This window comes from Brienomyrus brachyistius, chromosome 1 (genome assembly GCF_023856365.1).
Source record: "Brienomyrus brachyistius isolate T26 chromosome 1, BBRACH_0.4, whole genome shotgun sequence".
NCBI classification, from domain to species: Eukaryota; Metazoa; Chordata; class Actinopteri; order Osteoglossiformes; family Mormyridae; genus Brienomyrus; species Brienomyrus brachyistius.
In genome coordinates this window covers 7,629,545-7,644,261 of record NC_064533.1, presented here as the reverse complement: position 1 = coordinate 7,644,261, position 14,717 = coordinate 7,629,545, and the positions used below count along the sequence as shown (strand labels likewise).

Genomic DNA, 14,717 nt, shown 5'->3' with positions numbered 1-14,717 from the left:
TTTTATACCGCATTTTTCAGCATCCCTTAAGACTCAGTAGTGGAACAATGAGCTGACAGCTTTGCATTTGAAAATCCTGATGAACGTACACATCGCCTTCGTAACGAATTTTTGCTGTTGTTGATAGCACCATCTAGTGGTCTTCTGAAGAAACGACATCAGGCCTGCCTGGATACCATCACCGCAAAGCTACCTATTTGCAAAAGAAGCGGCCCGGGAGGTCCACCAGCAGGCTGTCGATCATGAATCCCTTCCACGGATTTCCAAGGAAAGACTGCCCAAAGCACTGGGACATGCATCTCCACTCAAGCTGGGCAAAGGGGGGGGGGGGCAGATTTTTATTGGCCAACAGCTACTTCTAAATATACATGTATTTATATTTTACCTTCAAACTATAACATATTATATTGTGTAAACTACAAACTAATAAAAAAAGAATTGGAAACTCTTTTTATTGGAGTCTCCACTGGTCAGATTCTGCGATATTAACTTTATCAAGACAAGATGATATTTAAAAGAATACCATGTTCATCAAATATGCCAGTAAAAACACAAACTTTATTAATGAAACAACTTGAAAACAACGCTGGTGGGCCGAACCATGTCATTAAAATAAAGACAACGGATGCAATAAAAGTGAACTGAGCACCATTTCCCGCTAGAAGTGGTGACTCCTCCCACTGGGTGTGGTCACATGGTCACACACATCCAGCGTCCATAGAATATTAAGAGGCCCTTCACAATGAATCAGCAAAGTATAAACAACAAAAAAGGCATTTATCGGTGTGTTAAAAACTGGAAGATTACAACAGCCCATTCTTGGCAATTTATCCCAAGTCAAAAAACAAGTGTATTATATAATAGTGGTTGTAGTTCTATAAAAAGAAACACGTCCTAGGATGGTGTGAAGAAAGGGTCATTTTTGGGCAAAATATTTTGCCATATTTCGCCACTCCCTGCAAAACGCACTTCCCTCTCGGATGAGGCACCGCACCAGCTTAAAAATGCAGTCAGATCACAGGCTTTATGCACATTTACGCGGTATGAACCGCATTATACATGCGCCGCAGAATGTGCCACACATGCCCATGTGTGATTGGCCAGGAGGCTGAACTGACGGCATGCCGATTGGTCGGTGGAGAGAGAACACGACAGATGTCTTGATGTGACTGGCTGGTACGTGAAAGGCGAGAATTGTCCCTGGCCAGGTCACAGGCCGCTCCAGCATGGTTGACCGCCTGGGTGACGTGCATGCTTCCGCAGGTATCCCAGACATCCAGTCCCCCACGGAACCTTGAGTGAGGTCCCAGGGCTACGGCGCTAGCTTGTTAGCGGGGGCGGGACTCACACCAGGAAGGGCGGGGCCCACATGAGGAGGGACAGGGCTTACAACAGCAGGGGCGTCCTCTCTTCTGCAGGCTCCTTGCGGCGAATCAGGCCCAGCAGGCGGCCCTGGAGCCGGGAAGGCAGCGGGGGCATGTGGTGACTGGGGTCCAGCACATTGGTCTTCCGCCGCTCGCGTTCCTGCCGCCACATGAGGTAGGGGCTGGGTGGGAAGAAGGGGCGCTCCCGCTCGCGATGCAGCTGCAGGGCGGTGCCGCCTACCGCCAGGATCACCCACACTGTCAGCAGGATGTAATCTATGAGTGGGAGATTCACGTCAAAACCAGATTCAATGGAACTATCACCTATGGAAGAAAGCTGGTCAGGGCTGGTTAATACCCCTGCAACAGGCTTCACCGTCCCCCTGTCCCCCATCCCCCAAGCAAGATTGACCTCTGGTGCCCCTCCACTGTCAGAGACGAAGTACAATTGGTCAGCGACTACATGGACTTTCACCGACACTATGGCAGGCGGAGGAAGGGTTGCACGCACCGATGCTCCGGAAGGCCACGGCGGCGGAGGTCCGGCTGAAGCTGCCATCCACGAGACGCTTGAGGACGTCCAGGGTGAGGTAGGACAGGCTGGTGGAGATGTAGGTGCTCACCGCCAGAAGCACGGAGTAGGAGCCAACAACGCCGCAGCAGACGATGCTGCCCTGCAAGACACGCAGCGGGTTCTGTCACGTTGTGACGGACCCCAGTGGGCGAGTGTCCAGGGGCGAGTTTTCCGTTTCTGCGGCCTCACTCCCCTTCACCCCCCCCACAGAACTTTCAAATGCTAAATAAAAAGCTAGCGAGCAGAGTCAGGAGATGGTAGCTAGCGAGCAGAGTCAGGAGATGGTAGCTAGCGAGCAGAGTCAAGAGATGGTAGCTAGCGAGCAGAGTCAGGAGATGGTAGCTAGCGAGCAGAGTCAGGAGATGGTAGCTAGCGAGCAGAGTCAGGAGATGGTAGCTAGCGAGCAGAGTCAAGAGATGGTAGCTAGCGAGCAGAGTCAGGAGATGGTAGCTAGCGAGCAGAGTCAGGAGATGGTAGCTAGCGAGCAGAGTCAGGAGATGGTAGCTAGCGGGCAGAGTCAGGAGATGGTAGCTAGCGAGCAGAGTCAGGAGATGGTAGCTAGCGAGCAGAGTCAGGAGATGGTAGCTAGCGAGCAGAGTCAAGAGATGGTAGCTAGCGAGCAGAGTCAAGAGATGGTAGCTAGCGAGCAGAGTCAAGAGATGGTAGCTAGCGAGCAGAGTCAAGAGATGGTAGCTAGCGAGCAGAGTCAAGAGATGGTAGCTAGCGAGCAGTCAGGAGATGGTAGCTAGCGAGCAGAGTCAAGAGATGGTAGCTAGCGAGCAGAGTCAGGAGATGGTAGCTAGCGAGCAGTCAGGAGATGGTAGCTAGCGAGCAGAGTCAGGAGATGGTAGCTAGCGAGCAGAGTCAGGAGATGGTAGCTAGCGAGCAGAGTCAGGAGATGGTAGCTAGCGAGCAGAGTCAGGAGATGGTAGCTAGCGAGCAGAGTCAGGAGATGGTAGCTAGCGAGCAGAGTCAGGAGATGGTAGCTAGCGAGCAGAGTCAAGAGATGGTAGCTAGCTAGTTGGCAGAACATGTTACTTCAACACCTTGTAAATAAGAGCGTTAATTTAATATTTACTGTAGTGAATACTTTTGGTCAGCAGAGGGCGCCCCCACACACATGCTTGATTAGGGTGGTGGTAAAACATCAGCACTGCGTTAACTGGCACAGTGACGTAGCCCTCATTACACCATCCTCTGACTGCTCACAGAGGGTCAGATCGCACAACGGAGGCTGATCTTCGAAGGGAAATACTGGGACCACTGGCAGCTTTGAAAACGTCCGCCATACCTCTCTAGGCCATCGGAGGAAGACAAGAGGAGCAGCCAGAAGGATAGTGCCAAAGGTGAGCCGGAATGCAGCATCCGACTGGAAAACGGAGAGGCTGCCTGTGGGAGGAAACATCTGCCGTTCAATGGTGACATGGATGCCAGACAGTGCGGTAACAAGTGTCCGCCTAATACAAAAAAATCAAATGTGACCCGTCGCCACGAAATGAGTCTTAAGTCGCACTGGTAGAATTTCACCCATTAAGACTTATTTAGTGGTGATGGGTCCCAAATTTGCTTTGTCGTAGGTCCTTAAACATCATGGACAAAATAATTCCATGCAATTACTGAACATGATTCTCCTGAGGTGGTCCTCATGTTCCTGCGGACCGCAGTAGCTTAGAGGTCACATGAGATGTCAGCAACCCCCTGCAGCCGCCGAGAACCTCACCGACAGGCGTGAAGAAGACGGAGGCTGCCAGCAGGAACCCGAGGAGGAGTCCCACCACCCCCACGCAGCACAGGATGGAGCCGAGACGCCACCAACTCATCACCAGCAGGACGCCTCCCACCAGTCCCATGAGAGAGGTCAGGGCTAACCGGACTGCCGGGGGAGAGAGCGGGACCTTCCATTACACTCTAAACAACAGCAAACACTAAACTCTCGCTGACTCAGAAAACCATCAATCCCTATTGGAGCTTCTCCCCTGGCATAATGGAACCAACCCGTACCTGAGCCGTACTGCGACTAGAGACTAGTTACAGCGCGGTTCCAGGCCTACTCGGTTTTCCACTGCAGGAGGATCAACTCGATAAAGACGTTGAGGGGTTTGGAGAGTAACAGTGACGCAAACACGGTGTATCATAATTTACTGTGTGCAATTATTTTTATTTTTCTTTACCGTGGGCTAATTTCTGCCAGCGCGCCTGTGAGAATCGTCGTGTTATGCGAGTATCAAATGCTAGCGTTCATCTGTGTAAATTTGCAGTGCGAATCCATTCCGTCCAGTTGTTCTCTTGTACTTTTTTGTAAGTAGAAGGTTGAAAATGTTCAACTTCTGAGATTTTGGGAATGCATCAATACATTGCGAATATACTAATAATTAATATATAGAATATATGATTATTCCTTCACAATCTATACGCAGGACAACGGCATCTCCATGCATTTCGACCAATCAGATGACAGTGATGCAACCAACTTGGTCGCGCTTTCCGCCCTGCTAGTACGGTTTGGGTACGGCTTGGTTCTCGGTGGCAATGGAAAAAGCACCAAAAGTTTCTATGGAAGCTTTGGAGCCCCGAGTGATGTTCATGTCCTTCATCCTTAAAGTGATTTAACCGTAAAATTACAGTGGGATCTTCATTTAGGAAAAGCACGAGACTGCGTGCAACATTACTGCCAGAAGGTCTGGGTTTGCAGATTCACCAGATCAGTCTATCCTGGGACATTGTAAACTGGACACTGCAGCTATCAGAGCCCATCTGCAGACTCTTCAATGACCCATCATTAGATGTATACGACCCCATATGGCCTCTGGGTTTTTTTGTGGCCTGTAACCAACAGAGAAGCTTTGCTCACGGTCATAGTCGAGGGTCGTGGTCTTCGTGATGATGACATAGAAGATGGAGGCAGCAAAGCAGAGTCCCATCCAGAAGAGCTCTGAGCCGGGGGGGGGGGGGGGTCACAGGGATCACACCAGCATGAAGAAAACATCACTTTAACGACTTTCTTTTTCAATGGATTCGCTGGTCAATAAGCATCAATGCTGTGTCTCGCATGAACTGTTTAACCACATTTTATGGGGGAAAGTTTTATCATCAATGTTACAGTTTTCCACTCGTGTCAAAAAGTTAATGACAGGGTCCAGAAAGTACAGATCCGGACCAAGATTCTGTTTCAACCAACCAGCTGAGTCCTCTCTGACTGTGACTCTTTATACTCAACTGGTTGGCTGAAACAAAATCGTGGTCCGGATTTGTACTCTCTGTACCTGAAATCTCCACCTCTGGTTAATGATGGCATTCCACTGCTGTGTACAACCACAGACAACGGCACCAGAAACAGATCACAGTCTCTAGATGTATTAAGGCTTTCTAATGAGCTCCAGAAGAGCATTATAATAAGGTGTAACATTTACCGCATTTGAAGAATCTGTGTCCAAAGAAGCAAACGCAAAGGCCAGCTAAACCAACAACAGTAAAAAACACCTTGGTAGAAATCTTTCCTGAAATAAAAAAAAACAACAACAAAGGTTTCTAATGTTCTGATACAAATGATGGAAACTGAATGACCACCAGGGTGCATGATGGGAACAAAGCCTGGAGTACTTGCTGGTGCATGATGGGACCTGTAGTCAGAGAGGTCACTTACAGAGGAGCATGATGGGAGAACGGCGTAGTACGACGTAGTGAAGTCACCCACCCAGAGTCATGCAGCCATCCAGGGCAGAGGAAAAGCTGCAGGCGTAGCTGTGGACTGGCACATAGAGGGCGGAAGTGTTCAACATGGGGTCCCTGACCACGACCGAGTATATGACACCCTGTCCAGGGGCGGAGCCAAACGATGCGGTCAGTTCATCGCCAGAGACCCACGTCTTCACCTGAGAAGAACAGACAGTTAATAAAACAGATACAGGGGGCAGCGACAAACTAAATAATGACTTTATAGAGTTGTTATACGTCATCTGCATTCCACATCTGCATTCCACATCTACATTCCTGGGTGGCAGTTATGTTTTCTGCTGTATCAATGGGAAAAACAATTAACCTAATTGGGAAAAGTTTGTTATCTTCCAACTAAGCAGCATTGTTTGAGCCCCAGACAGGAAGTGCTTGTGTTTGTGGGCGCGTCCGAGCCGCCCGGCGGCCGTGAGCCGTGACCATCTCGGTCCTCATCCCTGCGTTACCCCCACCTTGGTCCCATGGGATGTCACACCCCCTGCGTCGGCCACCTTCTGGATATGGATGAGGAGGCTCTCCTCCGACAGGTCGCCCGCCCGCAGCAAGTACTGGTAGACATCATACTCCAGGCGAGTTTGGGGGCCCCCGGTGGCATTGCACGAAGGAGGTGAGGCCCCCCTAACGCAAAGAAACAAAGAGAAGTGACCCACCCCCATCCAGAGGACACAGACTCCACACTCCTCATGAAAGACCAACTCACACAGTCCTGGGGTACGCCCCCCCCCCCCCCCACGGGAGGCCAGTCTACCTCAACATACTATTAACAACTTAAAGAGCTGCAAATAATAATTTTCCACTAGTGTCCTAACCCAGACCCGGATTGGCCATTGTGATCCCTTGTGTGATTGGTCCCGCTGATTCAGATGTGCCCGCCTTCCACAAGGCCATTCGCAATGTGTTCTGCGATTCGCCAATCGAGGTCATGGGACGCGGCTGACTCGAAGACGAATGGATGACCGGATGTGGCTTTTATTTTCTCAGATTGATCCTTACCTGGCGTACCCAACGTTGGCAGCGGCCACAGTGATGGTGGTCTCAAACACAGTGTATCGCAGGTGGATGCTGGGGTCAAAGTTCACGCCATTCTCCAGGTTACAGCCACCTGGTACTGGGTCTGAGGGGTCAAACAGAAAATGATCTGCACACCTGATATTGCTCGTCTGGAGTGCTTGTGTTGAGCATATATCTATGTAAAATTTCTGTTTCAATTAAATGGAGTGTTAATTGCTTAATTCAGTAAACAACACATTTCTGACCTACCTTGGATTACAATTTCACCTGCATTTCCAATGTGAAATTGTTTTATTAATGAGATTAATTAGAGTCTTTTCGACATTAAATGCTGGACACTGGTGAGCAGTACATACCGCCGCCGCGGTAAGGCAGGACCACGCCCACGGCGGTAAGCGGCGCACTGTCAGAAGGCAGCAGATACCAGGTCAGCGAGGTCTGTGACCTCAGCATGAGTGACAGCAGTCCGGCATCAGTGGCTGTGTGAGACGAGCCCAGTGCTGGAACCTGGGGGGGGAAAAAGATGTGTGGGTTTAACTTTCAGCTAGGGCTGAGTGGGCGTGGTGCTCCCTTTGGCAGCTTGCTATTGGACAAGGCGAGGATCGGTGGGCGTGGCCTACAAGTCGGTACTGTGCTGAAGTCCCAGTGGGTGAAGCTCTTACCTCCGTGTAGGACAGAGTTATGTTGTGGCGCCAGGTGTGGAACTGGAACGTGATGTAGGAGACCTCCACTGGGATGCCGGAGACCTGCACCTCCACCGTGGCGTTTCCAGGTACAGTTACATTCTGGAAGGTTCCCAGGGAAAAGATGACCCGATCTGAAAAAGCAGAGGAACTCCTTAAAATCAGACAAACCATCGTCTGATGGCACCAGCTATCTGTGTGGACAGGGTGTCGGAGCTTCTAGGACAGTGACCCGCTGCCTACTGGCATCAACCAGAACACTGATAATCTAATCAGTGGCGTCACAAGTATTTGTTCTGGAACAAAAAGTCATAAAATCCATTCTGAGATTATACAGGACCCAATGGCTTTTTACAAAAATGACACAGCAGCCCTACTGTTTACCCATCGAATGAAATATATCTCTGTCTCTTAAAGGGGAAGTTCACCCTAAAACTGCAAAAAGGTATGTTTTAGAAGGATTTTAGCGCTGTCTATCCGTCTAGGATGTTCTGCTGGGAGTTGCCCATTTTTGGAGATATTGGCTGTATAAATGTCTGGTTTCTTTTGAACATAATGCGAGTGAATGGAAATTATTCTGTGGTGATTAAAGCACCAGGAAAAAAATTAGAATTTTTTTTTTCTCTTACCAGAAATCATGACCTTGTTATTAAAGTTAATCCACATAATTTGTAGTAAACAGTTTAATGTAGAAAATAATTCTTTCTGCCCAACTCCACACAGCAATCGCATCACTGTGCAGGAGATACGAACATGAGCACCTTAGTGGAATCTTCTGTGGTCCCGTTATATTCCAGAAAAGCCCGATATTTCCATGGCTGATATTTTCAAGGCTAGGGAACTCCCAGCAGAACAACCTAGATGGATAGATGACACTAAAACCCATCCATCCATTTTCCAAACCGCTTATCCTACTGGGTCGGGAGGGGGGGGTCCGGAGCCTATCCCGGAAGCAATGGGCACGAGGCAGGGAACAACCCAGGATGGGGGGCCAGCCCATCGCAGGGCACACTCACACACCATTCACTCAAACATGCACTCTTACGAGCAATTTAGCAACTCCAATTAGCCTCAGCATGTTTTTGGACTAGGGGCGGCATGGTGGTGCAGTGGTTAGCACTGTTGCCTCACACCTCTGGGACCCGGGTTCGAGTCTCCACCTGGGTCACATGTGTGCGGAGTTTGCATGTTCTCCCCATGTCGTCGTGGGGTTTCCTCCGGGTACTCCGGTTTCCCCCCACAGTCCAAAAACATGCTGAGGCTAATTGGAGTCGCTAAATTGCCCATAGGTGTGCATGTGTGAGTGAATGGTGTGTGAGTGTGCCCTGCGATGGGCTGGCCCCCCATCCTGGGTTGTTCCCTGCCTCGTGCCCATTGCTTCCGGGATAGGCTCCGGACCCCCCGCGACCCAATAGGATAAGCGGTTTGGAAAATGGATGGATGGATGGATGTTTTTGGACTGTGGGAGGAAACCGGAGTACCTGGAGGAAACCCCACGATAACATGGGGAGAACATGCAAACTCCACACACATGTAACCCAGGTGGAGACTAACACTAAAACCCCTCTAAGATATTTTTTTCGGTTTTGGGGTGAATATGCATGAGTCGTCTATCTAAATTGTATTCCGAATAGTGGTTTAGTCATATTATAAATATTCTGACTAGAAACACATCCAATGACAGCTCTTATCTTGCCCATTATTCTAACAAATGCTGCAAAGGTTTTAGCAAAGGTCAGAAACCTAAAATGAGTATCTGACCCAAGACTAGCTTTTGGCACAAATTCCTTGGTGTTACATAATCACAAGTAAGCGAGACCCAGTACCGACCCGAATCCCTACAAACCTCGAGTAAATCTTCCCAGCTTTACCTAAAGGAAGCATCAGAGAGACCGAAAGCTCAGCAGAACCACATGCATATAGTCACCGTCAGCGGTGATTACATTTTTATGAAAGGCTTCCTTTCTTAAGATAATCATATTAAACTGCCAGACCAGCGTGATGCTGAGTAAACTCCATTTTGATTACACTGCTTACCGTTTGGAGAAAAAAAAAACTCATATATACGCAACACCCTTTCAGCGACACAGTATTACAGTCAAATAGCTTAAGCAGAAGCTGGTGCTAACAGGACAGTAAAAGGCTGCAGAGAGTATCTATGAAACAGACCAGTGGCCTGTACTACGAAGCGGGGTGACTTGTCAGATTTAAGGTAGTCTGGGCAAAATGTAAGGGAACGAATATGAAGTCCGTTTAAATTGTGGTACCTTTAATCCGAAAAGACACCACGATAAGCCAGTTACCCCGCTGGGTTGAGAGTTGGCCGCAGTTTCTATCAGGTGTGCAGTGAAGATCTGAAGATGCAGGATGACCCCCACATTCTCACAAGGAAATCCCTGAAGCCTCTACATTAATTTTTCTCACGATGGGATTTCTGTGATTAACTGCAAGCAGCGCTAAGATTACAGTGCCTGCGAGCATTTCCACAACGTCCTAAATCCAATCACAAGGCTGGAGACTTGCCATGCAATCTCTAAATACACCACACTGCCATGATTCTTCATCTCAAACAGCCAAATCACTGCTCGCTACCATATAAAAAAAGCATTATAATTCATTCTGTATATAGGCCTATGTGTATATAAATATTTATTTTGTGTACGTGTGTACAAACTCTCAGAAGAAAGAAAAAACGTAACTTTGCTGGTCACTGGGGCTGTACCCCTGTTATTTTACCTTTTTAGAAACAGAAATGAACTCTCAGGAACATCCCATGGTACCAACAGCATTTATGTACCATCAATGGTATACAAATGTTCCTGAGTGAATATAACACTTCCTGAGAGCGTGTATAACATACATGCACTTAATGCCTTGAAATGTTATGCTGATGCGATCCAAAGTGATACACAATTTTTATCCGTCATGTTATTGTGAAACACTCTGGAAATTATTTTGCGATCACCGTTTATGGTTCAAGTACGTCGCCTCATGGTTTTGTGCTGTTCACTATATTACTTCAACTACTTTTGCTACTCATAGCAGCAACCATCGTTATACTACTTGCCAAGGGAGTTTTTTGGAGCTGCATTAAAACTCCCCCCCGCCCTAACGCACGCATACCTGTGCTTACTAGCAAACAACAGATGCAGTCATTTCTTATAACTAGAGAATTGATGCACATTCCGCATCTGCCGAATTAACGTTCATCAGAAGCTCCAACATCGTTATATTGGTAGCGAAATAAATGTTGGTATATCCAGTAGTCACTCTTTCACCCTGACATTTACACCTGTAAGCTTTTGAGACGTTTTTACTCAGCCAGAAGACTGCGTAAAGCAGCCCAGAAACCAAAACTGGACACGATCACATCAATGAACTATAATTTATACACTCAACCTAATTAATATGTTATCCCTTCATTCAGAGAATCTAACAGACAAACCTAATATAACTTAACATACTGTTATGAAGATTTTAGAACACGCACATGAATTTCACACGTGAAAATACGATTAACGAAAATTGCTAACTTTTAATTGGTCCTTTTGCATTAGCTTACTGAAATTCACCATCCATTTAATCAATGACTACAAATATCAATGAAAATTTCCCCAAGTACTAAATTAATAACCCCAGTGATATATTTGATAACACACTAGATTATACAATTGCACATTTTCGTTGTTTCTTCCACCGGGGAGACAAGACACTGGCTACATTTTGGCATTAATACATTTGCAATATTCATCTACCAAGTTGAATTAAAGGTGACACGTGACTAAACGGAGTACAGTGGCTGCAGCGTATGTATTATCGACTCTAGGTTACCTGCCCAACAATGATTTATTTTCACCCTTAAATCAATAACTCGGCCTAACAATAACAGCATTTAAAACGTACTTGCCGTTTGCGCTACGACTCCGTTGCACATAACAAGAAGGAAACTGAATGCTTTCCAGAGTTGAGGCATCTTCTTGCGCCGCTTCATTGGCCCTCCTTATATTAATACGGACAGCTCGTATACTGCAATATAGTTACGTTTAAGAGCAACAAATGCGCACCCAGCAGACTCAAGGGCACGTACATATCTTAGCGTTAAAGAAGGCACTCAAGTGCCATGTGTTAGTCACAAGCCAGCCTTTCTCTGCCGGGCTGCCCAGACCACGGGACGCACCAGCAAACGCCGCCCAGCAGCAGAGCTGCGCGCTCTCTAACCGCGTGGAAAAGCTGAAAATCCTCCGCCCAGCACACATAAACTGTATCAGCATCAACATTTAATTGGGATTTGGAAGAAAAGGAAGATGCAGCCTGCAAGCTGTCACGTTTTCCAGCCATGGTCCTATGTAAAGCGATCACCTTACGTTTACGGCTATTTTGGGCCATTTCTTAATGCATGATTTTTAAATAATTAATAGAATTGAAAAGTGAAAAGAGCGATTATTCCAATAAATATGTTTAAGTAGAGCGTCAAATATCCTTTCCTTATAAACAAACTTTTATATTATTGAGATTTTCATATTAATAGGTCTACATTTTCTGAGGAGACAAGAATGGAGCATGAAACGGCTACATCATCCACGTTTATTTCTCAGCGACGACCATCACAAAATTTGATACACTTCCTTTGTTAAACTTTGTGTGTACCAGAGTACCTAACTGATTACACACAGGCGCTTAAATACAAAGTGCCGGCCTGTTCAAACGAATCTCCCTATTTATAAATAGCAGTAGGAGCACCCAGACCTCTGCAAGGAAATATTTACAGTGATAAAATAGCAAAACAGACTGACAGAACGCTACACTGCATTATCCAGCAGCTTATGAAATCAAATGTATTAAATAGAATTGAATGGCTTGGACAAACACATACAAGACCTTAGTCTTGAGTCCTGAGTATGAAACCTGGGTTCAGGTCTGTACATGAAGGCCCCAGAATGACAACACCTTCTATATATATCAATCTATATTTTAAACAAAGTACGACTAAACAACAAAATTAAGTAAATCGGTCGATACATAGAACATGTTCTACGTGCTGTTCGTACGTCTACACTCGTAATACTTCCGGTTTTATATCTATGGTTTTCGGTACTCCATTTTTATTGGTTTCCTGGCGATCAGAAGAGAAGTCATTTCCGGTGCAAAAAATGGCTGACAGGTTAACGCAACTCCAAGATGCTGTTAATTCTGTATGAATATTAAACTTTTTACGAATATACATATTGTGTTAGTTGGCTAGTTGCTGTATTTGTCGTTATGTCTGTAGCTATAGTGTAACGTAACTACGACGTAACTAACTGGAATGTCAGCACGTATTATTTCAACGGAAACTTGACTGTTTACCGAGGCTTACAAGTTACATGTAAATATATGGCTTAGGATTGTTCAGATTTCTATACCAAATAATGAATTTGCTGTTTATTATTTTAAAATGGGAGTAACTGTATCTTCTTCGTCTTCATTAGCTCGCAGACCAGTTCTGCAACGCTATCGGCGTGCTGCAACAATGTGCGCCGCCCGCATCGTTTAACAACATCCAGACTACGATCAACAAGGACCAGCCGTCAAACCCCACAGAAGGTAGGCCGAGACTCCAGAGCTCCAATCAGCAGTATCGATGCCATTGCTTTATTGTGCCGTTGATATTTAAAGTTTTACACGCAGTTTCTTTATATTCTTAACATAACTGCAAGTCTTTGTATGGATTTGTGTGTTTATTTTGCTTAATTAGGTATGTTGTAATTTTTTTACTGATTAAATGTAAATAGCTTCCTTTCCATTTGTATTAAATAATAAGCTTTTCTTTTAGAGTATGCACAGCTGTTTGCTGCACTGATTGCCAGAACAGCAAAGGACATTGACGTGCTGATTGATTCCCTGCCCAGTGAGGAGTCCACCGCAGCACTGCAGGTAGCAGGGGGCACCTCACGCCTACTTCCCTCCAGTATGATTGCAGTTGAATATTGCAGATGTCTGCCAGCAGAAGTAGCAAAGGTGGAACCTGCATTGCATCTCAGTCTTCAGGCCCTTGGCTGATGTTGTCTTTGCTCTTGGTCTCCCAGGCAGCCAGCTTGAGGCAGCTGGAAGAAGAAAACCATGAGGCAGCCGCACGTTTGGAGGAGGTGGTGAACCGTGGGGACATGCTGCTGGAGAAAATCCAGAGCGCTTTAGCTGATATTGCCCAGTCACAGCTCCGCACCAGGAGTGGTGCACCCAGCCAGCCTCCAGTGCTGGACTCCTGCCACTAGGGGGCATCTGTTAGCTTTGGACACTGGAGGAAGAAAAAAATATACCATTTTTGTTATGAAATGTAATTTTCTTTTTTTCTGATGCTGTACAGAATATAATGTTTGTTTGCATTTAAGTCATGATTTTTTTTTGTTTTGTTTTACTTCATTGACCTCATTGTTAGTATCCCCTTTATATTTATACAAATACAAACACATTCTACTTGGATTCCAAGAAGAGTGGATCTTTCATTTTTATCCCTTCACTGCCCCCGTAGAGACATCACCATCGGCCACGTACACAATGGTGATAAGTTAAGGGTTGAAAAAAGGAAAGTAAGGAAACATTAGGTGGAAAGTGGTAGTTTTGGGGGTGGATGGCGAAAGTGATATTTTCCTGCTAGATGAAGAGAACGGAACTGTGACTACGAGTGGAGTCCAATCAGAGCCATTTGATGGGTGAGGCACTTGCACACACCCTGACTCACCCCATGCAAAACAGCCCACCGAACCTCTCCACCTGGTTGGTTGCATAGTCAAATTCTTTTTGACGAGTGGTTAACGTCCCCCTGTCATCTTCAGAATGTGGTGAGGTTTGTCTTGTCTGGGTTTCCAGCAGCATCATAGGAAGTGAGGTGGTTGTGAGTCACCCGTGAATGTCTGGCTGTAGAAGGCATTTGGGCGTGAGCTGAAAATGTGACTCAGGCCATTCAAGCTGACCTTTAACGATGATGCAATTTGGTGAAATAGGATGTTCAACCTATGGCTCATCTAAGTGGCTATACTTGTGTTTTGGCGGCTCCCCCCCCTTCCTCTTATGACATCAGAGGCATCTAAATAAAGAACAATATAGGCTTGTAACAAAATCTGCTCATGGGAACGGCTGTTAGAAAAGCAGCACATTCGTGGTGCAGTTCGGGACCTTAATCCAAGGTGATTTGCAAGGTTTCTCATTTATAGGTCCACTGTAGCAGCTAGATTGGTACTAATTTAATTTTTGTGAATTCCATGTGAAAAACCAGTGTCCCCCTAGGAGATTTGAATACTTTAAGATTGGTAGCCAGTGTCATATATGGCTTGGCTAGGGTAAACTATCGTGAATCCCCCTATATCCATGGTGCCA

At 46.4% G+C, this 14,717-nt stretch overlaps 2 protein-coding genes across 3 annotated transcripts; one reads left to right on the top strand and one right to left on the bottom strand.

Moving 5' to 3' along the window:
- Window positions 1-538: 538 nt before the first annotated feature.
- On the bottom strand, window positions 539-12,530 carry tm7sf3 (transmembrane 7 superfamily member 3). Of its 2 annotated transcripts, none has more exons than XM_049028753.1 (12): window positions 11,268-12,530; window positions 7,344-7,498; window positions 7,038-7,188; window positions 6,664-6,784; window positions 6,123-6,288; window positions 5,633-5,750; window positions 5,349-5,435; window positions 4,790-4,870; window positions 3,659-3,811; window positions 3,230-3,327; window positions 1,876-2,038; window positions 539-1,640 (listed from the first exon to the last, which is right to left on the bottom strand). In XM_049028753.1, the coding sequence occupies exons 1-12, from the start codon at window positions 11,353-11,355 to the stop codon at window positions 1,387-1,389; spliced, it is 1,635 nt and encodes a 544-aa protein (XP_048884710.1). In that variant the 5' UTR covers window positions 11,356-12,530; the 3' UTR covers window positions 539-1,386. The 2 variants fall into 2 exon arrangements, with proteins under 2 accessions (XP_048884710.1, XP_048884703.1); XM_049028746.1 differs by having other exon boundaries at window positions 5,633-5,810; window positions 11,268-12,529.
- Window positions 12,475-13,823, top strand: med21 (mediator complex subunit 21). The gene is made up of 4 exons (XM_049028767.1): window positions 12,475-12,556; window positions 12,833-12,947; window positions 13,177-13,277; window positions 13,430-13,823. Exons 1-4 carry the CDS (start codon window positions 12,515-12,517, stop codon window positions 13,613-13,615), a joined length of 444 nt encoding a protein of 147 aa, XP_048884724.1. The 5' UTR covers window positions 12,475-12,514; the 3' UTR covers window positions 13,616-13,823.
- Window positions 13,824-14,717: the final 894 nt, after the last annotated feature.